The sequence below is a fragment of the Phaseolus vulgaris genome, chromosome 1 (genome assembly GCF_051622355.1).
Source record: "Phaseolus vulgaris cultivar YP4 chromosome 1, ASM5162235v1, whole genome shotgun sequence".
NCBI classification, from domain to species: Eukaryota; Viridiplantae; Streptophyta; class Magnoliopsida; order Fabales; family Fabaceae; genus Phaseolus; species Phaseolus vulgaris.
This window is the reverse complement of record NC_143498.1, coordinates 46,856,175-46,883,908: the sequence shown is the minus strand read 5'-3', so window position 1 is coordinate 46,883,908 and position 27,734 is coordinate 46,856,175. Positions and strand designations below refer to the sequence as shown.

General features: G+C 32.8%; 5 protein-coding genes and 1 long non-coding RNA gene across 17 annotated transcripts; 2 read left to right on the top strand and 4 right to left on the bottom strand.

The window, feature by feature from the left end:
* Positions 1 to 1,365: 1,365 nt before the first annotated feature.
* Positions 1,366 to 3,071, bottom strand: LOC137814421 (large ribosomal subunit protein uL4). Its single transcript, XM_068617157.1, has 2 exons — positions 1,911 to 3,071; positions 1,366 to 1,647 (listed from the first exon to the last, which is right to left on the bottom strand). Exons 1-2 carry the CDS (start codon positions 3,003 to 3,005, stop codon positions 1,534 to 1,536), a joined length of 1,209 nt encoding a protein of 402 aa, XP_068473258.1. The 5' UTR covers positions 3,006 to 3,071; the 3' UTR covers positions 1,366 to 1,533.
* Positions 3,072 to 4,309: 1,238 nt separating this feature from the next.
* Positions 4,310 to 7,234, bottom strand: LOC137814418 (protein REVEILLE 8). Of its 2 annotated transcripts, none has more exons than XR_016522260.1 (9): positions 6,611 to 7,108; positions 6,325 to 6,382; positions 6,107 to 6,230; positions 5,859 to 6,017; positions 5,613 to 5,728; positions 5,411 to 5,520; positions 5,035 to 5,094; positions 4,786 to 4,901; positions 4,310 to 4,713 (listed from the first exon to the last, which is right to left on the bottom strand). XR_016522260.1 is itself a non-coding variant. In XM_068617155.2 (9 exons), the coding sequence occupies exons 1-8, from the start codon at positions 6,736 to 6,738 to the stop codon at positions 4,794 to 4,796; spliced, it is 873 nt and encodes a 290-aa protein (XP_068473256.1). In that variant the 5' UTR covers positions 6,739 to 7,234; the 3' UTR covers positions 4,310 to 4,713; positions 4,786 to 4,793. The 2 variants fall into 2 exon arrangements, 1 of the variants encoding a protein (XP_068473256.1); XM_068617155.2 differs by having other exon boundaries at positions 5,603 to 5,728; positions 6,611 to 7,234.
* A 3,489-nt stretch (positions 7,235 to 10,723) lies between these two features.
* On the top strand, positions 10,724 to 11,659 carry LOC137814416 (2,3-bisphosphoglycerate-independent phosphoglycerate mutase). Its single transcript, XM_068617153.2, has 2 exons — positions 10,724 to 11,043; positions 11,294 to 11,659. The coding sequence occupies exons 1-2, from the start codon at positions 10,881 to 10,883 to the stop codon at positions 11,557 to 11,559; spliced, it is 429 nt and encodes a 142-aa protein (XP_068473254.1). The 5' UTR covers positions 10,724 to 10,880; the 3' UTR covers positions 11,560 to 11,659.
* Positions 11,660 to 14,972: 3,313 nt separating this feature from the next.
* Positions 14,973 to 23,726, top strand: LOC137814417 (Tetratricopeptide repeat (TPR)-like superfamily protein). Of its 11 annotated transcripts, none has more exons than XM_068617154.1 (12): positions 14,973 to 15,649; positions 16,492 to 16,579; positions 16,799 to 17,003; positions 18,281 to 18,388; positions 18,782 to 18,946; positions 19,089 to 19,664; positions 20,356 to 20,421; positions 20,553 to 20,633; positions 20,929 to 21,026; positions 22,117 to 22,327; positions 22,983 to 23,043; positions 23,203 to 23,726. In XM_068617154.1, the coding sequence occupies exons 1-12, from the start codon at positions 15,208 to 15,210 to the stop codon at positions 23,529 to 23,531; spliced, it is 2,430 nt and encodes an 809-aa protein (XP_068473255.1). In that variant the 5' UTR covers positions 14,973 to 15,207; the 3' UTR covers positions 23,532 to 23,726. The 11 variants fall into 11 exon arrangements, with proteins under 11 accessions (XP_068473255.1, XP_090160314.1, XP_090160309.1 ...); XM_090304188.1 differs by having other exon boundaries at positions 14,989 to 15,639; positions 16,799 to 16,990; XM_090304183.1 differs by having other exon boundaries at positions 14,989 to 15,639.
* On the bottom strand, positions 23,039 to 23,876 carry LOC137814420 (uncharacterized). The gene is made up of 2 exons (XR_011081645.2): positions 23,746 to 23,876; positions 23,039 to 23,648 (listed from the first exon to the last, which is right to left on the bottom strand). It is a non-coding gene; the product is annotated as an uncharacterized LOC137814420 (long non-coding RNA).
* A 230-nt stretch (positions 23,877 to 24,106) lies between these two features.
* Positions 24,107 to 27,117, bottom strand: LOC137814419 (Thioredoxin superfamily protein). Its single transcript, XM_068617156.2, has 9 exons — positions 26,755 to 27,117; positions 26,400 to 26,541; positions 26,247 to 26,292; positions 25,708 to 25,767; positions 25,312 to 25,348; positions 25,141 to 25,220; positions 24,909 to 25,000; positions 24,524 to 24,584; positions 24,107 to 24,425 (listed from the first exon to the last, which is right to left on the bottom strand). Exons 1-9 carry the CDS (start codon positions 26,945 to 26,947, stop codon positions 24,366 to 24,368), a joined length of 771 nt encoding a protein of 256 aa, XP_068473257.1. The 5' UTR covers positions 26,948 to 27,117; the 3' UTR covers positions 24,107 to 24,365.
* Between the last annotated feature and the right edge of the window lie 617 nt (positions 27,118 to 27,734).

Genomic DNA, 27,734 nt, shown 5'->3' with positions numbered 1-27,734 from the left:
TCAATTATATAAACTTCAATCCTCATCCTCAATCCTCGGGTGCATATTCCAAAATCAAAAATACATTTTAAATTCCAAAAATACATAATGTATTAATATATTTCGAAATGTAAATTCTCCAATATATTTTTATCTAAAAATCCATTATAGATTGCCCGTTTATGAATCGAAAAACATATTTCAAAGTACAGAACTGAAAAACAAAATTGAAAATAAAAGTTTTATAGGAGGATGCAATGAGAATGCAGAATGCAATCCCTCAAAAAAATGCATACTCCTTTCAAGTGCCACACGATGCATCCATGCAGTCTAGAATGCATAGATGCTTGTAATTTTTTATTGGCTTATTGTAACACAGTAAGAATGAACATTGTTAAGTTGAAGGGTTATTAAGATGTTGGAGAAGGTGTTCAGCCGTTAAAAGGAAAGGGAATTTCAAATTTTGCCAAAAACTATTATTCTAACATGTATATATTTTTACTAATCCCCTTTCCATATAATATACAAAAAAGAGAATAATAAAAAATGTGACCCTAAATTTGCAAAAAGGAAAACCATCAAATGTCCCTACCAAACCAAAATTCTTAGACTTAAGCACAATTTTTTTGAAGATAAGAAATAAAGTATATACTCATAACGATAGTTAACATTAACACAATTTCAGTATTTGTGGACTTACAATATACAAAAAGAAACTACAAGATAAAAAATAAATATTAGAAATTTTGAATAAAGAAAATATATTTTACCATTTTTTATTTTAATGTTGATAAGACCATTTGGTAGCTATTGTTAAACTTGAACAGCATCATTTTATATCTGACTATAAAGAGTTATAAGGAGTTTAAGATTTAGTATTTAGGATTTATCAATTATTTGTATCTAAATCCATTTATCTTACAAGATAATTTTTGCTTTCATTTGCTATTCAAAACTGTCGCAATCTCTATACTCTATTCGGTCACATGTAATCTCTACATGTGAAAATAGTTCAAAGCATTCGGTCATCTCTGTTCGTGGTATAAATATGTACTCTAGATGAGAAAATAGTTAGTTCAAATACATCTACACAGATTACCATGGCAAGCAAAAATTTGAAGAATCCCGGTCATCTCTGATCGTGGTATATGTAATCTCTATATGAGAAAATAGTTCAATGCCATCTTACACAGATTGCAATGGCTAGCAAAAACTTGGAGAATCTCAGTCGATTGAGATGTCTTCGGCTGGATAAAATCTTTAAATTGATTTTTCCCCAAAATAGTCAACTAGTAGAAAATGGGGTTTAAAATTTCATTTGAAAAGAATAAAGGCCTCAATCCAGATATTACATATCAATTTCATTGCAGCAAAGCACATGGAAGATGAGCAAACAACTTTAATAATCAAATTCTAAAAATATGCAAACCATACTTGCCTTAAACAACATCAAAGTGACAATGTTTACTCGAACGATATAATTACTGTATCAAAAGTGTAAATGTAATCTAAAGAAAGTAACAAAACAAAAAACTAATCAAAATTCAGAAAAGTTCACTGGGAAACACCCAGCCACTTAGAGAAGTTATCAAACTCTGTATAATCAGAGTCTGACACCATAGTTTGATACCACGCTTTTCCAGCAGCTCTGATAGCAGAAGCCTCCTCCTAAGAAGAATTATGAAACCAATATGTCATTTCAAAACAACAACAATTACTAAATGTTAAAATGATAAACCTAAAAAAACACAAAAAACATTGATAACTCACAACCACAACATGCGAATTCTGTTTCCAAAATAAACCAAGACTATGCTTCTATTAACATTTAAACGCATACCGTAATAACAATCACCACAATGCACATTAATTTAATAAAAAATAACATTCCGCAGAATCAAAATCATTTGGGAACTGAAAAATTCACTAACCTTTGAAACATTGTTGCGCTTCTGATCAAGCTTTTCCTTCTTGGCCACAAGGCGCTGCTTCTCAGCGAGAAGAGCCATCCTTTTAGCGGTCTTAGCATAGGGATTCAGCTTCAACATGACATTGAGGTTCTTGAGAGGGTTCTTCTTCAGAGTAGCGCGCTTAACCTCCTTATTAACGGGCCTCACCACGGACTGAACCTCATCGGAATTAATGATACGGGACAAGTCCGAGTTAACCATCTTGGCCCGGGGAAGAAGGTAGCCCTTTTTTTTCTCGGAGACCTTGTCGAAAGACCCATAAATGGAGTCCAGTTTCTCAAACGCGGACTTGGTCCAGATAATAAACCTCCCAAGGTGGCCACCGGGTGCAAGCTTCAGAAGGTTAAGCCTGTCAACATTTGCCACCTCAACACCAGGAATGTTCCTGAACGCTTTAACCGCTTTAGCCCCTTCAGATCCGTACACGATAAGAGGACCCCTGCGAGAAATGTACCTACGGTTCCTCATTTTCCCCTTGCCGGGACGAATTCCGCGGCTCAGTTTCGCTTTCTCCGCGTCGGGGAACGCGCCGATCTTCTGAAGAATTTTCACCGCTTCTTTGGACTTCTCCACACTCTCGATGCTGTCGCTGACAACGAGTGGGAGCTCAGGGACAGACTCGATGCGGTGGCCGCGGGCCTGGACCAAGGAGGGTATCGCGGAGGCGGCGATGGCGGAGACCACGGCGTGGCGTTTCTGCTGAACGTTGATCTTGCGGTGCCAGCGGCGCCAGATCTTGGTGGGAGCGAACATACGCCCGCCGCGGCACATGTTGCCGAAGGCAGCCTGACCAGCGCGGTGCGTGCCGCCGCCGGGCACACGAGGGATACGCGATACGGCGCGGCCGGTACCCCATGACTCAGCGGATGTCTGGTGGCCGGCGCGCTTGCTGACAGCGTAAGGCTGGCGGCTGTTGCGCGAAATGTTGGAGTGGACGAAATTGACAATGTCAGGGCGAATGGGAGCCTTCATGACATCAGGAAGAGGGACGGTGGGGGCTGCATCGCCCTCTAGGGTTTGAACGGATACGAGAGGCCTTGCTGCTGCTGCTGCCATTGGAGAAGGTTGGTACTCACAAAACTAGGGTTTAGGGTACCGGTAGAAGAAAGGGCGGAAAATGAAGCGGTGATTATATATCTAGAAAGGCCCTCTTTTTGCTTGGCCCATCTCAGGCCCATCACTTGGGAATATGTTTGTGCTTATTGGGCTTATTCTTACTACCCCCATCAAATATTTATTACTCTCTACATATCCTTCTAACAATGTGTTTGAATAGGGTGATGAAAACTGAAAAGAACAAAAAAATGAGTGAAACAATATTTATTTAAATTAGAATAAATAAAGATAAATGAAAAATTACTTTTAGGCAATTGCTTCCTGCACCATATCACTGCACCCGATTCCAGCGGAAAAGACGAAACTGTCCTTAAAAAAAATTTCCGAAATATGTATTCTGGATTTTTTTTTTCCAGAACGAAATTTTATATTACAGATTTTTTATCTGGAATGGGTTTTTCATTTTTTTTCCAGATTTTTATTTCCGAAACACAATAATTTCTTTTCCAAATTTTTTTTTCAAAATGTATTATTTTTCAATTCCAGATTTTTTTGTCTGAAATAGAATTTTAATTTTTTTTAAGATTTTTATTTCCAAAACTCAATAATCACTTCTGGATTTATTTTTCCAGAATATATTATTTTCAATTCTGAACTTTTATTTTCGAAATTAAGGACATTTTTGGAAACTAAAAAAATATGTTGGGTATATGTAAAAAATATTGGGTGTAGGAAGCCTTACTTTTATCATAATATTATTTGATTTTTTTCTTACCAAAGCCGAGCTGATATTGTCTAAGATGATGTCCGAACTTTTGAATTATTTATATATTATTATTATTTTATTTATTATATTTAAAAAAATTGAAAATAAAAAAATAAAAGGTGCACACAATAATTGACTATGAGGTTATTTACTAGTGGAATAATAAATATGATAATGTATATTCTCACTTCAACCCATATACTGTGCGAAAAGTTTTTTTTTCTACGCCAACTTTCATCTCCTTCTCCTTTCATCTCCTTCTCCTAAGTTTACATTTGCATTCCAATTATTGACGCCAAAAAGGTTAATTGAATTATAATTTGAGTTTTTTCACTATTATGGTGAATTATTAATTATTGAAATAAGGAAAATTTTAAAAAAGTATTAAAATAATTAAATTATGCGTACTTGATTAGATTTTATTACAAAGAAGTCGTGTAAACTTATCACGAATTAATTTATTTTAACTGAACTGAATTCATACTAACTTGAAGTTTTTTAAAAATTTTACCGTTTTAATAATGATATTGCACAAAAATGCTAAAAATCTCTAAACCATTTTCTGTTTTGATGCTCTTTATCATTTACATTCAAAGTTGGGGTAAATTGTATGGAGGCACAAAACGTAAAATGATAAATTTGCTGCCATTTGAAGCCCCTAAAACGTGAATCCAGCAACACATGAAAGCTACCATCACCAGCCCCCAACTCTCGACCACCACCACCACCACCCACTAACATATCTTATTATTAGAGCCATGTGTCTCCACGAATACCACATCCTATAAATAAGTACTATAATCACTGTGCACACTTCTTCATATCTTCTTGGCTCTTACAAAGGCTGATGATGATGCTTTTGTTCCATTTACAAGCTTCCCAACGAGTGAATGCATTGCTGCTGCTTCAGCAAAACTTCAGTCTTCCATCCAAATTTGACCACTGTAATAGGAGATGTTACCATCCAAACACAAAAGGAAAGCTACAAAACATGAGAGGATAACACACACGTACTTGTTCAATTAATGTTTGTTGAGCTGTTTGACATGATTGGTCGTTTGTCTATTTCTTGACATCAATTTCTGCCGCCGAAATTCCGCGTTGGCATCGTATGATGAGATGGCATTCCTCTGTACAAAACCATAAAAATTAACTTATATAATCTAGCCTTCAAATATAAAGTTAGAGTTCAATAATCGTCACAATTATATATCAAGAAATTTTATCTCGTTGTATTACTTTTAATTCTGCAAAATAACTTACAACGGGCACAAAGTCAGGACTAGACAAGTTGAGAGTGAGGTTTTTCATTAGCAACAAAACCTGCAGAACACCAAATATGTAAGCAAATTCTCAGTCAACAGATAATAAAAATAAGTTCTTACCTTGTCACAATTAACCTGGCAAATCTCAAGGACAGGTAACTCTCAATTTTAACAAAACTTTTAACATATGCCTTATAATGCTAACGAAGATTACAGATTGACATGCAGGAAACAAGGTTCTTAGTCAGAAATCTAAACCTGATAAACTAGGAAATGCATATATGTTATAGCACTCAAAATGATTTTAATTCTCTCCACTTTCGCTGCATGTCACGTAATTGAATGATGATGTTGAGAAGTTTTATTCTACTCACAGTTTCAAAATTTATAGGATCCATCTCCTTCAGCTTCTGGACATGGCCTTTTGTGTCTGGATCAAAAATACTTCCAATGAAACTATAAACTTCAGCAAAATCTGGTAAACCTGAGAAGACAATCACCACCACCTATTAATTTCACTATGAAACCATATGATGAAAAAATATGAAAGGATGTAAGATCAATACCATGAAGCACCTGAGTCTGTTTCCCTTGTTTTGGCATCTCCGTAGCAGACAACTTTCTAGTAGAGTTCCCAACACCACTAAGACAGCTCCTGCCAATTATTGTCACCCCCTTTGATCCAATATCAGCTGAATCAGTGACGTCATAAAACATGAATAAGTGGTCAAAACTTCCATTTAGTACATCCATTGCAGATACTCTTCATCTCAAACAAACTATTGAACCAAAAATATGAAAGAATAAAAGAAGCATGCATGCCTTCATCTCCATGAAGATTGGTGAGTTCATCCTGATAGGGCAGTGATTTGTTGGATCCAGAATTCATAAGCAAGAATTTTTCATCCCATGTGGCATACCCGGGTGGAGGGGTACTAGTGGAAGAAACATATGCCAGGGAAGCTGGCAATGGCACCAAAACTGCCAGACCAGACAACAGCATGTCAGGAATGTGCATGTTATGATTTTAAGGAACAGAACATCATAGTGTGAATGAAATAGAAGCAAACCATTTTTGAATGCCTTTTGGGGGTAAGGATGAGCAGCTTTACGCTTAGGACGAGGAGGAGGCACATGTGCTACTGTCCCGTTCTTCTGAACTTTCAGAAAGTACTTCTGGGCATGACTTCTAATCTGAAGAAAATTCAGTGTGAAACTGAGAGATACGTATAATAGCATAACAGAAGATACAAATCATGAAAACATAGCTGAAGAACTGCTTCCTAACCTGAATAACTGTTTTTGAACCAACAAAATCCTCAATTTTCTTCCAATCTCTGTCAAATCTGAACATCGAAAAATATATAAAAAAAAGAAGTCAGCAATTCAATAGCAGATTGTGTTTGATACATCCCTCAAAGACCAAAAAAGAACAGCAAAACGACCAAAGATTTTGTTATGTGCCTTTTCTATCCAAAAGTTGATTAAAATAATCAAAATAACTGAATCTAGAATACAGATAAGTAAATAATTTGTGCAGTGAAGCAGCATTATGGTTAAGAATAGGAGCTCACAGTTGAAGAGCTTCGAGAAACTTGTCATGCTCCTCCTCAGACCAGCTCTCCCTAGACTTGGTGATAGTATAAGGCTTTCTAACCTTCTTGCCAGAGCCACTAGAGGGAGTTGAGGGCGCCATTGCCATTGGTTGACAACTTCAGGTGTTACTATGTTATTTAGTGTGACAAATTAAATATAATAAAAGAGAGATACCATCATACTCCATTTCACTAATTGTTGTTCGGCCTATCTCGCCATTGCTACCAGACCACTGATAAATGCATATTCTAGTAAACTTTATGTTTGAAATATTCAATCCTTTTCGATATGAGATCATGTGGTATATGACTAAATAGTGTATAAAAGTATCCAACTTTATGAACTAATATTGAATGGTGAGTTTTCTAAGCAGAGAAAGAGAGAAAAACAAGGGGACTGCGAGTTGGATTGTGTGGTTACGTGAGGTGCATAGTTGTAAATGTTAGGTGAGTACCACCAAACCAAACTTCCTTCACGTCCATTTCATCCTCTCATGTCACTGGCATACATACCCGAAAATCACTATTGCCACTTTAATTGTTCCACTTGTCTAAATGGAATTAACAAATTGGATTACATTTTAAGAGGTGATCATGAAACAAGAACAGAAACACCTTTCTGATGTAAGTTAAAATGTCTGATAACACATTTTCCGTAGTGTGAAAGCCAAAAATGACGGTATGACAACAGGGTTATGGTGTCGAATAGTTTGGCGGCGTAAATAGATTGTGAATAGAGAATGAAGATCGAAGAGAAGAGTGGTATAGAGAAAGAAGTTGAAGGGACATGAGAGGGGGCAATGTTTTTGTGAACATAAGGAAATGATAGTGAAAGAAAAGGAGCAGTGGGTCACACCGTCACCATTGACCACAGGACATCATACAAATCATGTGCTCACTGCTGCTTCTCTTTCTAGTTTCCCCAAAACCTGTGATTTTTACTAATGTTTTACCATTTTATCTCTTAATTATTTTAAATTTTTTAAAAATTACTAAAATGAGTAAATCTATGTAAATATGATACGATTTCACTAAAATTGTATGAGTTGAAACAACTTCAATATATTTAAACTTTAACTAAAATTTTATATTTATTTTGATAATTTTTAAAACTCATTTCATTCAAAAGAATACCTATTCATTTTCTACACCAAGAGAAACTGCAAGATTGGTCTTTGTATAAACACATGTTCTTGATAATTGGGAGGATTTGATTGGTAACTTTGTTAATGCTGGAATTTATGTATAAGAGAAATATCCACATTTACGAGAAAGGGTCATTAGGATTCAATGAATGAAGATAGAGTGAAGTAATACAAGAGATAAAGGGTATAATGGTAACAAAATAATATCCCAAAAATTAAATATGAAAAACCAAATATTTAAATAAAATATATTTATGTAGAAATCCTTCTCTCATGATAAAAAACATATATAAATTAGATAAATAGTATTGCTCATGAATCTCTCAAATGAGAAGCTACAACTTCAAATTTATCAAATGATTTGTTATTTACTTTCAAGAAATACAGCATGGTAATTTAATATGAGGTATAATTTTTTTCTATTTTCCCATCGACTTGTAGTCCTAAAATGTATAGATGTAAAAAAATCAATCATTTAATTTCTTACCTTTTATATTACAAGATTGTGTTTATGTTAATGATTTTATGGTGGATAAAAAAAACTCACCTTAAAGTAAGTTCTTATTAAATGACTTAAATTTGTTCAAACTATCTTGAAAGCACAAACAAAGATACGAATAAAAACTCTTTAAACTTCTATAAAAAAAAAGAGAGTAAAAGAGTTATGAAGAGATGGTGAATCAAAATAATAAATGAAATAATTTATTTTTCTATTTAAAACTTTAAAACTAAACTTAGAATTTAAATTGATATCTAACCTTTAATTCTTCTTACCTTACAATCATAAAAACAAGTCCTTAATTTTTCTCCAATGAAATTGTCTATAATTTACTTTACCAAAAAAAAAAAAAATCTTCTTTCATCTTCTCCTAAAATTTTCATATAGTATTTTTAGACATTTCAACCATTTTAACTAAATTGTTGTCTTTTCTTTTCAAATATCTAATATATTAATATTCAATTCTTATATATTTGATGTCAAAAGACAAGTCATTTTTAACTTGAATCACATAAAGTTAAATGATCACATAAAGTTAAATGATGTGACTAGAATCTCATATATTCTTTTCGACTAAGATATATTAACTATGTTATCTAGGATAATTAAAGGTGGTGATAAAACTATCTCATAAACTACTAGACTAATACATTTGAAAATCTAAAATGGTATAATAACACATGTGGTTGGTGTAACTAAAAAGCATGATCTTAAGCTTCAAACTCTAGTTATCATCTCCTATAATTTGAATAGGACTTTGGTTTGCTCATGGATGCCTTCATCCTATTATTTAATTATTTAACATTCTTTGTTGTATGTTGTAATAACTGAAACCCCACTAACAAACTCTTTCAATCTTGCTACTAATATAGTGGAGTTATTTACTTCTATCATACAAAGTCTATTAAGGAGTCATGTGGATGTTGGCATAATAATTTTGATTTTAGGTAAATTCCACCATAGAAAATATCTTATTCCAAATTTGTAGATAATTCAACATACACATGTTCAACATATATATAATTATTTGATTGTTCTCTCAAAGTGTCCATTTGTTTAGGGATGATAAATTGAATTGAGTTTAACTTGGTTATGAGGCTTCATGCCAAGTCTACTAAAACCTAGAAAGGAATCTTGGATCTTTGTTTGATATAATGTTGGAAGGTACAACAATCTAACTACCTCTTTAATGTACAAGTAAGTCAATTTTTCTATAGTTATCAAACTAACTAGCAAAAAATATCACTCTTTATCAATTGATATACTATAATCTAAAAATAAATCATGCCCTCTCACAACATATGTCAAATGGGTAACAAAATTCAAAACAATATTATCTCATTATTTTCACTCTAACACTTTCAATTGTTGTAACATATCACTTGATCTTTAATGGTCAACTTAATTTTCTAAAAGGCCAAACAAGTTACTATAAACTAATTCACATCATTCATATAAAGTTAATAAAAAAAACCTTTCAAACCCTAATATATTTTAGTCATGTCAAGGTGCAAACTAAACTTACTATTTTTTTTTTCATTCCTAGAAGATTATCTTCTTCACATTTTTTGGAACACAAACTTTATCCTTAAATCTCAACACTTTATCTACTTTAATATTTAAACTTATATGTGTTTTAGACTATGATATACCAATTATCTTTCATTGACCATCTTAAGAAATCTTTAGTTATAGAAAACAGTCACAATTAATATGATAAGGTGAACACGAACACTAATTAACATTATGTGATACACCACATTTAAAACATGTAATCCCTAACGATTATATGATTGTTGTTGATGCTCTTGTGAAGGTACAATATCCTTTTAAGATTGGGATTTGATATATGGTTTATTATGATCAAACTTTTCCTTTTTAAAGAATCCATCACCACCTCCTTATCACCTTCTAGTCTCTGTCTTAGCTTTTTCTACATTATTTTTCAACCTTTAAATATTTTTACCGAAGACTCATACAAACATGTCCCTACAAATTACACTTACCCTTTTAAAGTGATAGTAAATAACACTTACATCCCTCTAATTTTAAAATAATTACTCACATTCGTTAAATGCTAAATAAAATCATATTGTTATAGATTTTGAAATAAACTCACCTCCCAACTACTTCTTTTATTTTATTTAAAAGTAATATATGAACTAAAATTTAAATAAAAAATATGAAAACCAAAACTTTTATAATATATAAAATAAAATAATTTTATTATAAAATAAATCATTCTAATTATTATATGTTAATAATATTCTAAAAAAATATTGCAACTAAATTATAAATTTTCATAAAAAATAAAAAAAATTATATGTTATTTACTATCACTTTAAAAGGGTAAGTGTAATTTGTAGGGACATGCATCATGGGTTGGGAAGGGAAAAATTAGAAATTGAGATGAGAAGAAAATGAAATATAAAGATGAAGTAAGGTGGTTTGATTGTAAGGTGGAGGTTGAGGGGCAAAAGAGGAAGGACAAGTGTGAGGAGGTGGTGAATTTGGAGATCCAAATGAAAGGATAAGGAACAGGTGATGATCCTTTCTTCTGGTTTCCACCTAAACAATTTTTGAATTCAAATTCAAATTCAATTGCATGCAAATGGATGTTTATACACATCTTTCATCACCACCTTTCATATCGCATCGTTTCTGTTCTTCACGTTACCACCACTCCTCTTCCTCCTCCTCCTCTCATCCACCTTTCAAGCTTCTCTGTTCCAAGGAATCTCAACCAAAAGACGATAACAACAATAAGGGTATGCACTTACTGTTCTACAATCACCATTTTTCCTTTCTATTACAGTGATGATCAACATATGTATGAGAGCATTTTTTTTTTGTAGAAGTTGAATGTATGATTTTTATTAATCTGAAGCTAAAATATGATTTTCCCAGACACAGTAATCAAACTCTGACTGTTGAACTTCATTGCTTCCAAAAGCATTCAATCCATCAGTGTAGAACTCACTGCTGCAACTTATTTTAAGTGTTGATTAAATGTGTCAGGTGATAAATCTTCAAGAGACTGGGACAAGGCATGGTCAAAATTCAAGAATCAAGGGGGCAAGAAAGCCTTCTCAAAATTTTCAGATAAGTATGTGAGTTGGAATCCTAGGCGTTCAGAATTCCCTCTTTCTGAGGAGGTTGATCCTATTAAGAGAACAGAGAGATCAAACCTCGAGTTCTGGAATAGTCCCACTTTCACTCTTGGGGGTGCAATTATTATTGTCACATTTCTTTTGTTGTACACCATTCTTGCACCAATCAAGTGATCTCTTTCAAAGCAATGTAACTGTAGAAATGAAGTTTTATTTCTCAGAAAATGTAAATCCTTTTCGAATGAAGTTGATGGCTTCTCCCTTTTCTTCTCTAGTTTTGTTGCTTCACCCACTTGAAACAATTTTCTTCCTCCGATTTGTCGTTGGCTTTTCATGCCCAATCTATTTTCAGATGGCTTTCCTGCATGCTGAAGTGAGGTATGAATATGGAACAAAATGATCACATTGTGTGCTTGTTTGAACCCTTTTTTGGCTAGGGAAAGTTCTTGAAAAGTGAAGACAAGATAAATGCTGGACTAGTAAATGACAATTAGTGAATTGGGTTTAGGTTATAGGGTAATCAATCATGAACTTGATAACCTCTTGTTTATACTCAATCAATCTGACAACTTCCCTTCTTGGATATTTAATCAAAATCCATTAATAACCTATGGTGTAAACCGGTTGTATTTACAAAATTTTCAAATTATTTTGCATACCTAATTTCATTCTATAAGGTGACTTATAAATCAACATGTTCCTCTCGATCGATTGTCTAATTATATCGATTTAACGTGGAATTTCACTAGCTAGCGGGAAGGGATACATTCATGATTTCATCCGTAAAAGAGTGTTTTTATGATGTGGTGATATTGTATGTGTTGACAAAAACATATGTGTAAGATTGTTCAACTTTATTACTCTATGTCTCGTTCGCCTTGGTTGATGACATGTATACTTCGGTTGATTCTTCATTGTCGTGTCCTAATGACAACAACATGGTATTGCCACTTTTCAACTTCCATTTTATCTGTTCACTCTTTGTCCTTAAGGTGCCTACCTCCTCGATTATTTTTCCTTTTAACGTCTCTATCTCTCAACGAAACTCTTCCAATAATATTGTTTAATCCATGTGATTCTCAGTGTTCGTCATGTGCCATGTGGTAACCATGTGATCTTTGATTAAGGTTTCTGCTCAGTCCCATGGTGAGTGCAAAAAATATTCTTAATAGGCTGAGGCTACCTTCGTAAGACTGCGTTCTCTTGCCAATTGTCGCATCCCTATTACCATTACCTTGGTCTATGCAAATCTGGGAAGTCTCCTTCAACTCTATCTTGGTCTTTTCTCGGTTTTCAAACGTTGGGGTCAGGGTGCCTGCAAAGATACATCGACACTCCAGTTAACTCTTGTTTAAGTAGGAACTCATAGAGAAATTCAACAACACGCTAATAATTGCATAAAATCTACCCTCTTACGTTGGGGCAACCCTATTTATACTACTCTAGATGGACTTTACCTATACTGATGATCAAGACAAACCCAAATATCTTCTAATCATGTTTTTTGGCATTGATTTGGGTGTAATACTTTGCTAATTATGTTTCGGTTAATCATTGTGAGATAATATATTTTGTATTATGGAAGCTTGATGAACATGTTTCAACGTGACTAAAAGTATCTCGGTGCCCTAAAATGTTTAAAACCTTCTTATATGAAATATCGATGTTAAAGTATTTTTATTTTCCAATAGAATCTTAATTATAATAGTAAAATAACTCCTATACACGAATTAGATTCATGAAAAATCTTAAAATAAAAGTCCACTACTTTTATATTAATGTATATATTTGATTTTATAATTAAAACACTAGCAATATGGGTAAACTTTTTGTGCCATCAAAGAAAATATATAATTTTTAAAAAATTTATATAAATTAATAATTTTAAAGAAGTCACGCTTTGAATATTTGATTTTTTTTCTTTTATTTAACACTACTTTAATTTTTTTTACTTTTTAAATTTGTTTTCTTAAATTTAGATAACTATTTTTTTTATTTTCAAATTATTTGTATAATTTAATAATAAATGAAATTAAATATATATATATATATATATGTGTGTAATTCTAACAATCAAATTATAAAAAAATTCTCAAAATAAAAAAATATGTTTACGTAAATATTAAAAAACCTATTAAACTTTAAAAATATTATTTAATTTTAATTCATTAATCATATTATTATAATATATCTAAAAAATATTCATAAAAAACTGAAAAATTCATTAATCAAATTATTTAGAAAACCATTTCAAAAATTATATATATATATATATATATTTAGAAATTTAAACGAAAATAAAAATTAAAAAACTAAAAGAGAACGTTGAGCTCAAGTGTGATCTATATGAAGAAGAATAAAAATAATAATAAACTTTAAGCATTAAAAATTTAAAACTTATTAATTTTATGTTATTAATTAAATTAATAAAAATATGTTTATTTAAAAAATTATTAATTAAATTATGAAAAAACATTTCAAAACAAAAATTATATTTATTTAAAATTTTAAAAAATATAAAAAAAAACTAAAAAGAGAGAAATCTTACTTGTTTAAAACCAAAAGAAAAGTTATCTTCAATAACAAAAACAAGAAATAAACATGAAAATTTAAAAGATTAAAAAAAATTAAAAATTGAGGTCATAAATTCGAAACATCACTTTCGTAAAAAAATTCATATTATTTTTATATTTCTACAATAGAAACACGATTTAACTATTTATAAATCTTTTAAAATTTACTCATTTTAATAAATTTAAATAAAAACTGTATAAATATAGTAGAAAAATTGTTTTCTTCGAATTAAGTCCGAATCTAGTTTAAAGATTAAAAAATATAGGTGTGTAGTATTTTTGTTTATTTATAAACGAACTAAATTTATTGTCTCATTTCATTTGTTTTTTTTCTATATCAAATTAAAATGCAATGTGTAATTATAATGTAATACTCTTTTGATTAGTATACATTAAAACAAAATTCTAGTTCATATCAATATGTAACAGAAATATAGTAATAGATTCAAAGTGTTTTTCTAACAAGAAAAGATATCACAACACAATTCAAATTACAAAAAAACCAAACCAGTAAGTTAATATATTAATAAAATAATAATACACGTAAGTTTTAATATGAAATATATTTTGTAAATGATAAACAACACATGAAAGCATTTTTTGGGTGTAAATATCAAAGTTAAATTAAATTATAATTATTTATTTAATATATTAAACTTAACCAAGAAGTTAAAAATTTATAATAATTATAACTATTTAGATCTAATTATAAATAAAAAATTCACCTCAAATTTTACTTACTAAAAAGATACTGAGACTCTTTTTTTTTTCAATTTCAGTTAAATTTCAGTTAATTTAATTGTCTAGCTGAAATTGGAGCACACACTACTTTTTTAACCTAAATGTTGAATACCATATACATTATTTATTATTAATTAAAATTTATGAAAAATAATAAAATTGTTATTCTACCAGTCTCACTTAATTTTATCATTTTAAATAAATTCCAACAAATAAAAAAATCTGTCTGTCCAAAAAAAACCAAATAAAAAAATCTGCATTTAAAAGGTATGTGTGATTAATGTCGTTTAGGTAGGATGCTTGCTAGATATTTTCTACAGAAAAGTGGAGAGAAAGGCAAATATGGGGTGAGTGAAGGTAAAAGGAATCTGGGTACGATAATGTTGAAAAAACATGCTCCTTTGAAATTCAATCCAAATCCAAATTCCAAAACCCATATAAACCCTTTCATCACAGTTCCCTCAACAAACCAAACGGTTGGCCAAGAATAACAACTTCATCACCAATAATGAGAGATTTCGTGATCCTTGGCTCCTCTGTCGCAACCCCTTTTCCTTCTTCTTCTTCTGCAGCGCCTCATCGCTACCCCATCAAACCCTCTCTTCCAAAGCTCGCTCCTTTCTCTTCTTCTTGGAACATTTCATGCGCCCTCCAAGCCCCCCTCTCTCTCAGCGCAGATTCCAAGCTTGTTGAGGAATTCGAAGTGGTTGATGGAGATGCCATTGATTCTGGGGTCGATGCTGAGGTTCTGGCCAAGATGGTTCTGTTGGGAATCCAAGGGAATAGTGTTAGGAGTGTTGTTCACACTCTCAACAGAGTGCAGGATCACTCAGTTTCTCTAGCTTCTCATCTTAATGGCTCTTCCATCGATGCCATTGCGAAGGAGTGTTGCCGATTGGTCATGTGCGGCCACATTGAGGAGGCTGTCGAACTCATGGAGGTTCTCACACGTAATTAATTTTGGCTCCATCTTCTTTTTCTTTTGCTTCTTTTTGTGAGTAGTATAGATCCACCTCATAGTCTTATCTTCTATAATCTATCCTTTTATATACACATTAGAAAATTTCGTTCATGATAAATTTGCTCACTTTTATGATAATCACCCTAATGTAGTTGACATAAGTTATTTGACACTTGTGTGTTTTTAATAAGGATTGAAGTTTGATCATTGGCTTTTGAATACAAGGATTGCTTTTGATTATATATAAAAAATAATAACTGTCCTAAAGTCATAATTAGCATAATTTTTTATTAGTTGTGTAATTTATTTCTGAATTCTTACATTGGACGAAAATAAAACTCTCTCTCTTTATAAGAAATGTGGTATACTTTTTTTAAAAAATTAATTTCATGTGAATTAAAGATCAACAAACATTTTTTGTTTAACAGTTCTAAATAAATATTATTATATTCTTAATAGGAAACAAATCTAGCATTTATACTGTGCATTCATTGAGTGATGAAAAATGATGTATGAACGGTATTAGACACATAGAGAGATAGAAATAGAAGGGAGAGAAATGTAGATACGATATGTGATATGATGTCTAAAAGAGATACAGAAAAATAGTATCAATTAAGTGTATATTCCGAGCATATGTCGTACTGCCACCACTAGTAGTAATACCACAACTGTCATCACCACTATTAGCAATACTACTACTGGTGGCAATATATCATTATCAATTGAGTGAACTCTTTTTTCAGGGGAGAGAAAATATTAGAGCAGCTTCCTAATGATTGACATTGTTGTGACTTGTCATAAATAAAATTCATTAATTTCTTCTTTCAGGTTTCAAGATATCAATCAGGGGATTTGTTCAGCCATCTGACGTAATTAAACGCTGTGTTCTTAGTCGGAATCCAATTTTAGCTGTTAGGTATGATTTTATATTGTTTTAAAAGATACATTGTTTCAATTTCTAAAGCATATTGATTCCATTTGAATGTGTTGCATTTGTTTTTTAATATATAGTTTATTTTATACCTTCTTTTCTGAAGTTAATTTTTAATTTATATCTTCTAAACCAGTGAATTCAATATGTGATGATATATGTCGATTTTCTCTATGATAAGAATGATATTATCACTTCTTTCAGGTATGCATGTCTTCTTCCCCATGCACAGATATTGTTCTGCAGTATAATATCAGAATTTGGCAAAAGGAGGGATTTGATTTCTGCTTTTAAAGCATATGAGCTGTCGAAGAAACACATGAATATTCCCAATATGTACATGTACCGGGCAATAATTGATGCTTGTGGTCTATGTCGTGATTACATGAAATCTAGGTACATATATGAGGTATTTTCTATGGAAGTTTATATTGACTCACTTTAACTTGTCTTAAAGCAATTCAAAGATTTACGAGTTCTGCAGTAGTTTTATTCTCCTAGGTGTAGCTCTTATGCTACAATGCCAATTACTTACAAGTTACAACCCCCATGTTTATGTGCTCTTTTGCTCTTGCTCCTGTTAAATGTTCAGCTAAACACTGCATTGGATTAATTGACATTTTAAATTAAAAGGATTTAGAAGAATGCAGTTAATTGGTTGTGATATTATATCACAGATAAATTGTAAATCTTTCAGCACAAATGTGTTCCACAATAAGGATTATTTTATCGATTCCTACTCCTAATTGTTAACCTTTCAATCACCATGGTTTAGTCGAATATGAAGCAGTAAAGGACAGGATTCAGCACGAGAATCCTGTTGCACGGGAAATGAGAAGAGACGACTTGAGGGTTGGCATTATTGATTAAAAAACTAGTACTACCGTGATAAGTATTATGGGGGATCCGACCCTCAAAAACTAACTATTAAGAGGGGGAAGCAAACATTAAATACTCCACCAAGCATTCTATATACTACTCAATGACAAACTTAGGCACCCCATAATACCCAAGTTCCAATCATACAGTTGTAACTACTGGAAAAAATAATAAAGCTTATATTTTCTCAAGTCAGCATATAGAGAGAAAATCATATTATATTTTTATGTGAATTTAATTTGGATTCACTGACTAAGCCTTTAGCATTAAAGCGAAGCGATTTTGACACACTATTGTTTACGATAGCATCATGAGTTTTATAGGATAGTCCATAATAACTGAATTCACTGCACAACAAATAAGTACCTAGTTAAAAGGCTAGTAATCTAAAAAAAAATGATGAACTGCATGCCTACATGAACCGTGTATTCTTATGCTGTGCTCTTGGTGATATGGGGATAGTCTATCTAGTTTCAAATTTTGTATTTCTCTTCACTGCCCTTAAATTTGTCAAAAAGAGATATGCAATGACAATGGGAGAGAGATGTTCTCCTCAGGCTAGGGATACAGAACTTCAATTAATTTTTAATTATGTTTTCGCATACTCAGTAATTTTGGCTTCAAATGTTTCCTAAAATGGTACTCTCCTAGAGTTTCAAAATATGAAATATGACTGTTCTGTTCTGATATATAAATACTGAGCTAGTGGTTATAATGTTGGCTGGCAAGCTCAATACAAGTTTTTGTAATATTTATTAACTTCTCCGATGTGTATTATAGCATTCACATATTCAATTTATGGTGCAGGATTTGCTTAATCAGAAGATTACTCCAAATATATACGTTTTCAACAGCCTCATGAATGTGAATGCCCATGATCTTAGCTACACATTAAATCTATATCAAAATATGCAGGTAACCCTTGCTCCCCTCAAATATTGTTGTCTTGTGCACATTTACACTCATGTGAACACACAAAGAAGAAAAAGGCAGAATTCCAGAACAGAGATACGCATTCATGCATATACTATTTTTGATGAAAACTTCACTTGTCTTTACAATTCTTGTTTTCTCACAATTTTTAATGTGTTGGATAAAACACATTGAGTGAGTTATGTCTATTATTTTCATTTGACATCCCTTAAAAATGAGAAAAAAAAAGACTAATTAGATTTTCTTCTGCATAACTTGACATCTTAATTGACAGCATATGCTTTCATTTTCATGCCAAGAGTTGGCAGGAGCATTAAAGTTTTTCTTCATCTGAGCAAATACTGCATATTGGCTAAATTCCTTCTACAAATCCAGAATCTTGGTTTAAAACCAGATATGACATCTTATAACATCCTACTGAAAGGATGCTGTGTTGCTGGAAGAGTTGATCTGGCTCAAGACATTTATAGGGAACTTAAGCATTTGGAATCAGTGGGACAGCTAAAATTAGATGTCTTTACCTACAGCACAATTATAAAGGTATTTATTGTAGACTCAAAATCACCATAATTTCATTGATATTGCATGGAATCTACAATCTTCTCCTTCACCTCTCTTCAGTGAAGTACTATGTAAAAAATTCATATTATATACATTTGACATTTCCTGACACCAATTTCAGGTCTTTGCAGATGCGAGGTTGTGGCAGATGGCTCTAACAATCAAGCAAGACATGCTTTCTGCTGGTGTTTCTCTCAATATTGTTGCATGGTCATCATTAATCAACGCCTGTGCACATGCAGGGCTTGTAGAGCAGGCAATTCAGTTATTTGAAGAAATGCTTTTGGCTGGCCGTGAGCCTAATACTCAGTGTTTCAACATCATTTTAAATGCGTGTGTTGAAGCTTGCCAATATGACAGGGCTTTTCGCTTTTTCCATTCTTGGAAGGGAAAAAAGATGTTAGGGTCATTTGGTGAAGGCTGCAACAACAATACACGGCAGGAACTTGTGCATAATGTTACTACTGTACCAAATGGCATTTCTAATTCACACATCTTGAGTTTTGCTGAGAGGTTCCCTTTCACACCAACTACCACAACATACAATATTTTACTCAAGGCCTGTGGTACTGATTATTACCATGCAAAAGCATTAATCAAAGAGATGGAAACAGTAGGCCTTTCCCCTAATCAAATTAGCTGGTCGACTTTGATAGATATATGTGGAGCATCAGCAAACGTGGAGGGTGCCATTGAGGTAAAACTATAATTAATCTAAAATATTATATATTTGCTTCTATTTTGCATAAATTTTTTCTGGAAATCTTTTTAGTCAAATTGTATCAGGATTGATGTTTTGGTGACACTGCCACAGGGAATACCATCTGTTTCTTATCATATTTGTAATCTTTTATGGATCACTTGCGCTAAAAGAACAGCTACAAAGTATTTGTTAAACTTAATATGATCGATTAGTTAAATTTTTTGGTTGGGTATGAATGGACGTGCAAGCTTGATAATTAGCTAAGAGATTATGTAGTTAAAACTATTGAGGCATATAATAGAGCAGGCAGTAGGAAAATTCTTCTCCAAAATGTTAAAAAGCAAAATATTTACAAGGCAAAATTATAGCTGCAAGATAAATGATAGTGGAACCTCAAAGTTGTCATGTTTAAATTGTAGCCTTGGAAAGTGATTATGGGACCATTCTTGCACACTTACCATGAAATCATATTCCAGCTGACCTCCCCTAGTGGGATAAAGCTTTGTTGTTATTGCCATGAAGTCATAATGTCATATTCCATAAAATACCATACTTCAAAATAATCACTGCGAAAATAATCTGCCTGAATATTGATGTGCAAAGAGTACATATTATTGTTCTTAGCTTATTCATACCATGATCATGCATTTAGTTCTCTGATGAGATGAACATGTTTCCCATGCAGATTTTGAAAAACATGGGTGATGCTGGAATTAAACCTGATGTCATTGCATATACAACAGCCATTAAGGTCCAAAGTTATTCTGTAAAAATGAGCACATTTTATTTTATGAAATTACCTGCACACTTCAAGGGACGTTTTTCACTATCTTAAAATTATATGGTCTTTGACACAAGGGAATTTTGCCTTCTGGTTGACAGGTTTGTGTTGAAAGTAAGAATTTTATGCAAGCGTTAGCATTATATAAAGAAATGAAAAGCTACCATATACGTCCAAATTTGGTGAGTGCCCAGAGACTAGTTGTTATATGCACAAAATGGTAAATTTAGATAGCCCTATGCATAAACTCAATGCAACTTGGATAAGGTGGCTATTCTACATCCATAAAAGCCAACTAAAATATAAGTAGAATGGTTGAAATATCTAATCATAAAGAAAAGAAATGACAGACAATGCTTAATACAGTAAATTTCTGAAAATAATGGAAATGGAAACGTTTTTGTGATCTAGGGAAAAATTAACATATATGCTTCATCTTTATTGTCTTATCTATACTAATTTTGTTAATTACCTCAGATAACATACAACACACTTCTGAAGGCACGCAGTAAATATGGCTCCCTACATGAGGTGCAACAATGCCTGGCTATATACCAGGATATGCGAAAGGCAGGGTATGTTAGCTTTACTTGCATCACGGATAACTTGGACAATTTATCTTTTCCAAGTTATGTGTATCCATGTACACCTTGTTTGTTTCATTTTAAATCATATGTTCACAACTTTTTTAACACATTTGGATGTTTGTGAGATCACTACTCAATGGTTTCAAATTTCAAGTATAATTCTGAATTACCTATGCCCAGCAAGGTTTATATGTTATTCAAGCTCTATATGCACTTAACTGCATACATAAAGTAGTCTACGGCGGATGCTACATTCATGATGTTAACTTTGGTATGGCTGATCCTATTCAATATTGTTTCTTTTCTATTAGGCCCCTATACGATTTTATCAGTTGTTGCTTCTCTGGTTATAATTTCTCCCATAGTGAATTGGTGGTAAAAGTTTGTTTCTGAGAAGTTGAGATCCCAAATCAATTATATATGTGTGTATAGGCAAATTAGAGCTTATAAAGGCTCGGGAAACCCCGCCTCATGAGCTAGCTTTTGGGGTTGCATTAGGTTCAATTCAAATTCAAAATGGAATCAGAGCCCCTATCATAGATACGATACTGGGCCATCTTCACCTGTCAAAAGGTCTGCCTGGCCTCACAGCTTTCCCAATTCAATATAAAAAATGGTCCTACAAGCTTCATGCTTCAGATGTCCAATATTGTGCATAAGAAATGTTTAGATCCCACACCAACTAAAAATATTATCAAAGTAGAGCCTTATAAAAACCTGGACAATCTTCATCTCATAACTAGTTTTTGGTATTGAGTTTCGCACAACCCAAATTCAAGTTGAGATGATATGCTTTACTGAAGTGATACCTATACCATGATCCTCTTAGGTCTCCTTGAATTTAAAAGGAACAGGAATCCCTCATTGTCCAAGGAAGAAGAGGGGATTCTGATTCTATTTCTTTACTTCCATTGTTCTCATGGTACACAATATAACGAGTTCCAAAACATTTTAGCATACAAAGGATTGAACAGAAAGATGTGATCCAGGACTATCTTGTATGTTTAAGGGAATGACCACAATATCCTTTGATACCAACATCTCTTCAGTGTCGAATTAAATAACTTATATATGGCAGGTATAAACCCAATGACTGCTATCTGGAAGAATTGATTGAGGAATGGTGTGAAGGAGTAATACAAGATAACAGAGAGATTCAAGGAGAATTTTCTTCCAGCAATAAATCTGAATTAGAGAAATCCCAAAGTCTACTTCTTGAAAAAATTGCAGCTCACCTGCTAAAGAGGGTAGCTGACATCCTAGCAATTGATGTTCAAGGTCTAACAAAGGTACCTATAAATTCCTCAGTTAGTATTTGTCATAAACCTGTCTCAACTTTAGCACAGTTTATAGCTACATTTTTGTTTGTAGAAATTCCAGCAATCCTATCTTTTCAACATGCTCTTAAGTATTGTGTGAATTTCATGTTAGTCCCACTAAATTTGGACTGGAACTCATTAATCATGATTTAGTGAGTCTGAATTTCAGTCAATAATACAATGTAGGTTTAATTACTCATTTAATCCTTATTGTTACAAAGTTTTACTTTTTGATCTTTATGCTTAAAAATTATCTATTTTAATCCCAACAAATACTATTTTAATTGTTATACGTATACTTTTTAATCTCTTTTAGTTTCCACTGTTTAAAGTCATAGGGACTAAAAGAGATTAAAAAAAGTATGTATGCAGCAGACTAAATGAATGATTTTTATGTGTAGGGACTAAGAGGTAAAGTTTGTTCAACTATAAGGACCAAATAAATAATTTTACCTAGAATGTATTGCTAGCGTTTCTTTTTTTGTTAAATCCAAATTGCAGCAATTAATTCATTTCCTTACAGTTTCCTTATTTACATTTATAAAATAAGCAATATTTTGTTAGTTACATTTGATTTGGAAAATTCTTAAAATTCTTTTTGTTATCAAACCAACGTTGTCAACAGGTTGAAGCTCGTTTGGTTGTTCTTGCAGTTCTTCGGATGATCAAAGAGAATTACAGTTTAGGTATGAATGGGAAATTATAACCGTATAATGCTACAATGCCATGTTACAGATCTTTTTGTCCACTTAAGTATTCATCTTCATATGAACTTAGAAAGTGTGGAAACACCAAAAAAAAACATGTAACTAAATATAACTCATAGTTGCCATTTGTGGACGCAGGACATTCAATAAATGATGATATCCTGATCGTCATAGGAGCTACTAAAGTAGACGAAAATCCGGCTAAACGCATATTAGAAGTGCAAGAAGCAATACTAAAACTTCTTAGAAATGAGTTGGGGCTGGAAGCTTTTCCTGCCAGAACCAGATTAGCACTAAGTGACACACCAAAGTTAAAGAACCCCACCCTTGCAAATCTCAAAATAGAAGCAGTACCAGCAGAGGATGCATTACCCACATCAATGGGGTTTCAGACCAGGAGACCTGGAATTCTAGTGAGGTTGAAGATCACCAGAAAATCATTATACAGTTGGTTGCACAGGAAGTAAGCGTTGAATAGTTCCCTAACAAGTTATAGGAATTTTGTACAAATATTAGGTAAGATATGCCATTTCCCCCCCTCCCAACTCTGTATATATTGTATCTGGTTGTTGCTTCCCATGTATCTGTAATCAAAATAACTCTGTAAATAATGAATGATACCTAGTGCCGTGGAATCAAATCGTGTAATTAGCTATTTTCAATGTTTCTGTTCAGTTGTACCTGTCATCATAAAGTTGCCATTTTGGATTTTCAATTCAGGATCCCAAGCAAGATTAAGAGAATCTGAAGGAGTTAAAAAATATTGTTCTAGAAAGTGTTAAGATTAGCACCGGCTCCCCCTTTCTTTGAACACAATTATGAATAAAGACCTAAACAAACAAAACTAATTTGAAAAGCGGAACTGAAAAGGTTTGGATGCTAAACATAGCTTTTTTTTTTTTAATATGAAAGTGATTAAGAAAGTCTGTTTCAGAAGTCCAGCACATTCATTCCATCGCAAACTGGAAAATGAAATAAAGTGCTCAATGAACCTATTCCTCCATTCCATCAGTAGAAAAACGGAATAGAAGGATCCACCTTCTTGTGAAATGGAAGGAGAATTATTATATACAAGATTTTGAAATAATCGATAGAATCTTAAGTTAACAGCCCATAGTAATAGGTTCCAAAATGTGAGTTTTCTTTGGATAATTGGCAGGTAATAACGTTATTTTTTAACAGAAACTCAAGAAAAGCCACTCGGCATAAGCAGCAGCTTACATATGATGTATGATGAGGCTACCACTTCAGGAAGCAGGATACATAAAGCAGAGAAAGAGGGGCTCCCTCTTTTTCTTTCTTCACGAGCAACATGCTTTTAAGATATCTTCAATTTCTGGGTCATCTCCTGCTTCTTTGTCCTGCTCACATGAACATATTCCACATAATGATATAAGAAAAATGTATATATGCCATAAATATTATGTTCATTGACGCTAATTGCTGTCAAATATCATACCTTGTGAAGGTATGAGATGTTATTTTTACCCGGACCTGCCACTATAATTCCTCCTTGTTTCCTGCCACAATGTCAAATATAGAAGAAATGCCAAGAGAATTCAGCTATGCACAAAAGAGAAAACATGATCCTGCCAAGCCTTAATGGGTTGAAGAAATGATTTAAAATCTGTTAGGAAAAGTAGAAAATGTATCTCATAATATATATATTGTATTTTAGAATGTCTTGAAGATATATAGTAAGATTGGTTTTCATTTTATAATTTGTTGGCTAATTTAACGATGGAGAGTCTAGTATCATTATAATAATGGTTATTCAGTATTTCGCCATATGAGCGAAATAGACTAGTAAAATCTGGGAAAGTCAGATAAAATAATTTGCATACCAGCCTCCTCTGCTAACAGTATCCTTTTCAAATGAAAGCTTCCAATCTTGTCGATAACCTTCCATATATAGCTGTATTATCTTAAGACCTGCCTGCAGTGTAACAGCTGAAATTGACATGGAATATTCTTTGTACAATTAACAAAAGTCGCAATAGATAAACATATACCATTCAGTCACTGGTGTTTTTTGCATTCTTTTTAATAAAATATCTGGAGGCGTGTGTGACTTACATTGGGGGTAAATGTGGTTAAAACTCCAGAAACAAATTGCAAGGCCTCATATGACGAGTGAGTGGGGTCTGCATATATTTCTAGAAGAGGTAACAGAGTCATGTCAAGGTGCTGATATAAGATGGATAAATTACGAAAATTAGAACAAGCATAAGGTTATCTGCAAAGCACCTCCTTGAAATTTTGATTGCTCAGCAAAGGATTTGGCCTGTCCCAAGATATGGTATTAGCAACACATTCCAGCACATTCAGATGATAAGAGAAAGAAGAAATCAATACTTGGGAGCATTGGACCGAGAATTATATCTAGTGAACATCAGCGGTTCCACTTAAAATACAAAACCAGACTCCAATTGAAGAAGATAACCAAGCAATCACTTACAATCTTTATGACTATAAATTGAAGCTTGTGAAAAAATGTTCTGAGAGGACTTTTAATGAACCTTGCCAATAAAATGATGGATGCAGTACAAGAAAATACAGCATCCAAAGAAGAAAACAAAATCTAACCCAACAACAGACCTGATAAAAAACTATAGACATTCACCATAATTTCTTCTGATATACCTGATCAATGCTCCCAGGTCCAATCAATACAAGCGCCACACCAGATGCATCCATTATATCCTGTTGGCAGAACATACCATGTTAGTAGACATGCAAATCTTGGCGAAATAGAAATATTTCTGTTACCACTAAACATTTATCATGAAATGTGATTCCTCCAGCTAAAACTTTTCGTTGCAAACTATCTTTTAAAAAAATGACTCATGTTTTGGCTTTCCACCTCTTGGTAAGGATTGGGGAGGATATCTTCAGTCAGAACAATCCAAAGTCCAAACATTCGTCTCATTAAAGGGGACAAAAACCATGAATCATGTTTGGACCAGCATTTTGAATAAAGAAGCATATTTAGTGGATACTATAAACTCAAAGACCAAGAACCAAAATAAACTTCTAAGACTGGGTGTTAAAAGCAACGTCCAAACTTCTGACAGTAGTCAGTCAGACGAGTCTTCACTTAAGGTGGAAGCTTATTAGAACATAAAACAACTGACAAAAGAACAACAGGAGAAAAGAGAAATAACAACAACAGAAAACTTTACCTTCTTGGATGCAAGATAATCAGCTCTTTTGCGGCACAACACGCACCTGTAAATTTACAGATAAAAAGGAGCTCAAGTTACTGTTAAGCATCTGATAAACACGAGTTACCACACATAATAACTTAATTTGTGTAGTAAATATGATAAAATCACCCAAAGTGGCGTGCAAATGCCACAACGGCTTTCCTATCTTTCCACAAGTCAGAAATTGGAATTCCGTTTCCTTTCAAATCAAACACTTTCACCGAATCCAGAGAACTTGTGGTATCCTCACTGAACACGGGAGACTCTACTCCTGTTCTCATACACCCAAACAGTTAACCTTAAAGAGTTTGAGTGAGATACATATTGGTCGATGATATCTTCAACAGTTTTAGTGCAATCAAAATTGACAAGTGGCTACTTCAGAACGGGAAAATGTATTGAATTTTTTTAGATTCTATTGCAGAAAATTATCTTTTTCTTTACTTCACAAAGAGAGAAGAGTAAAGATTGGGACAAAACTTGCCTGCAGAGCCAGAAGCAAAGGGTGTGATTGTTGCATGGTTTTGAGTTGTCAAGAGTTTAGGAAGATTCTTGCAATATATTGGAAGGTTTTGATGTTGTGAAAGGGTGGGATGTAGATGCAAGCAACAGTGAGTTGTGGTTCTGTTAAGGTGAAGAGAATTTGACACAACAGTTGTTGAAAGAGAGCATGCCATGGAACACGGTCTCAGGAAGCAGAACTACAATTGAAAACTTTTCCTTCTTTCTGTTTGTCTCTCGTTGTTGCATAGCAATCTGAAAAGTACTAGTTCGTTCAAGTGAGAGAAACAACTGATGTAGCAGATTCTGTGGCTCAGATTTTCTCATGAAACATATGGACACAAATAATTTTTACACTGAAGTTACGTCTAATAATGTCAGAGATGCATGGAGTTGCAGCTAAAACGCAAAATTAATACTATTAATAATTTTTTTATGTACTATTGGTATACATGGCCAAATACCCCACGTATGGTATAACCGAGATCTTCTACGGACTCAACCGAATACAATTCAAGAAACTCAAATACCCTCTCAAATAACATCGCTAACGTAATTATAGATAATATATATCTAATATCAAGATTAATTCGGTAATTCGTTAAATGAGACTTAATATACATTTCAATACAACACAATGTACGTATTTAATATCAAATATCTGTTGTTACTTTCAACAACTGTAAGATTAATTTGAATGTTGAAAGACACTTTTTATAGTTATTTCACTCTAAAAAAAAATGGACAACCGAATATTATCAGAAACTAACATCTAAAAATGGAATAAATTTAGAATTTAGGGTTTTAGAATTTAAGATTAAAAACTATACAAGAACAATTTATATTTGAATTTACATATTATAAAGCATAACTACTTGTAGAATATGATTATTGGTATATGGTTAAGGTCTCTCTTATTAAAATCAATTAGTTGTGCACTAATTACCTGTATATTGGACACAA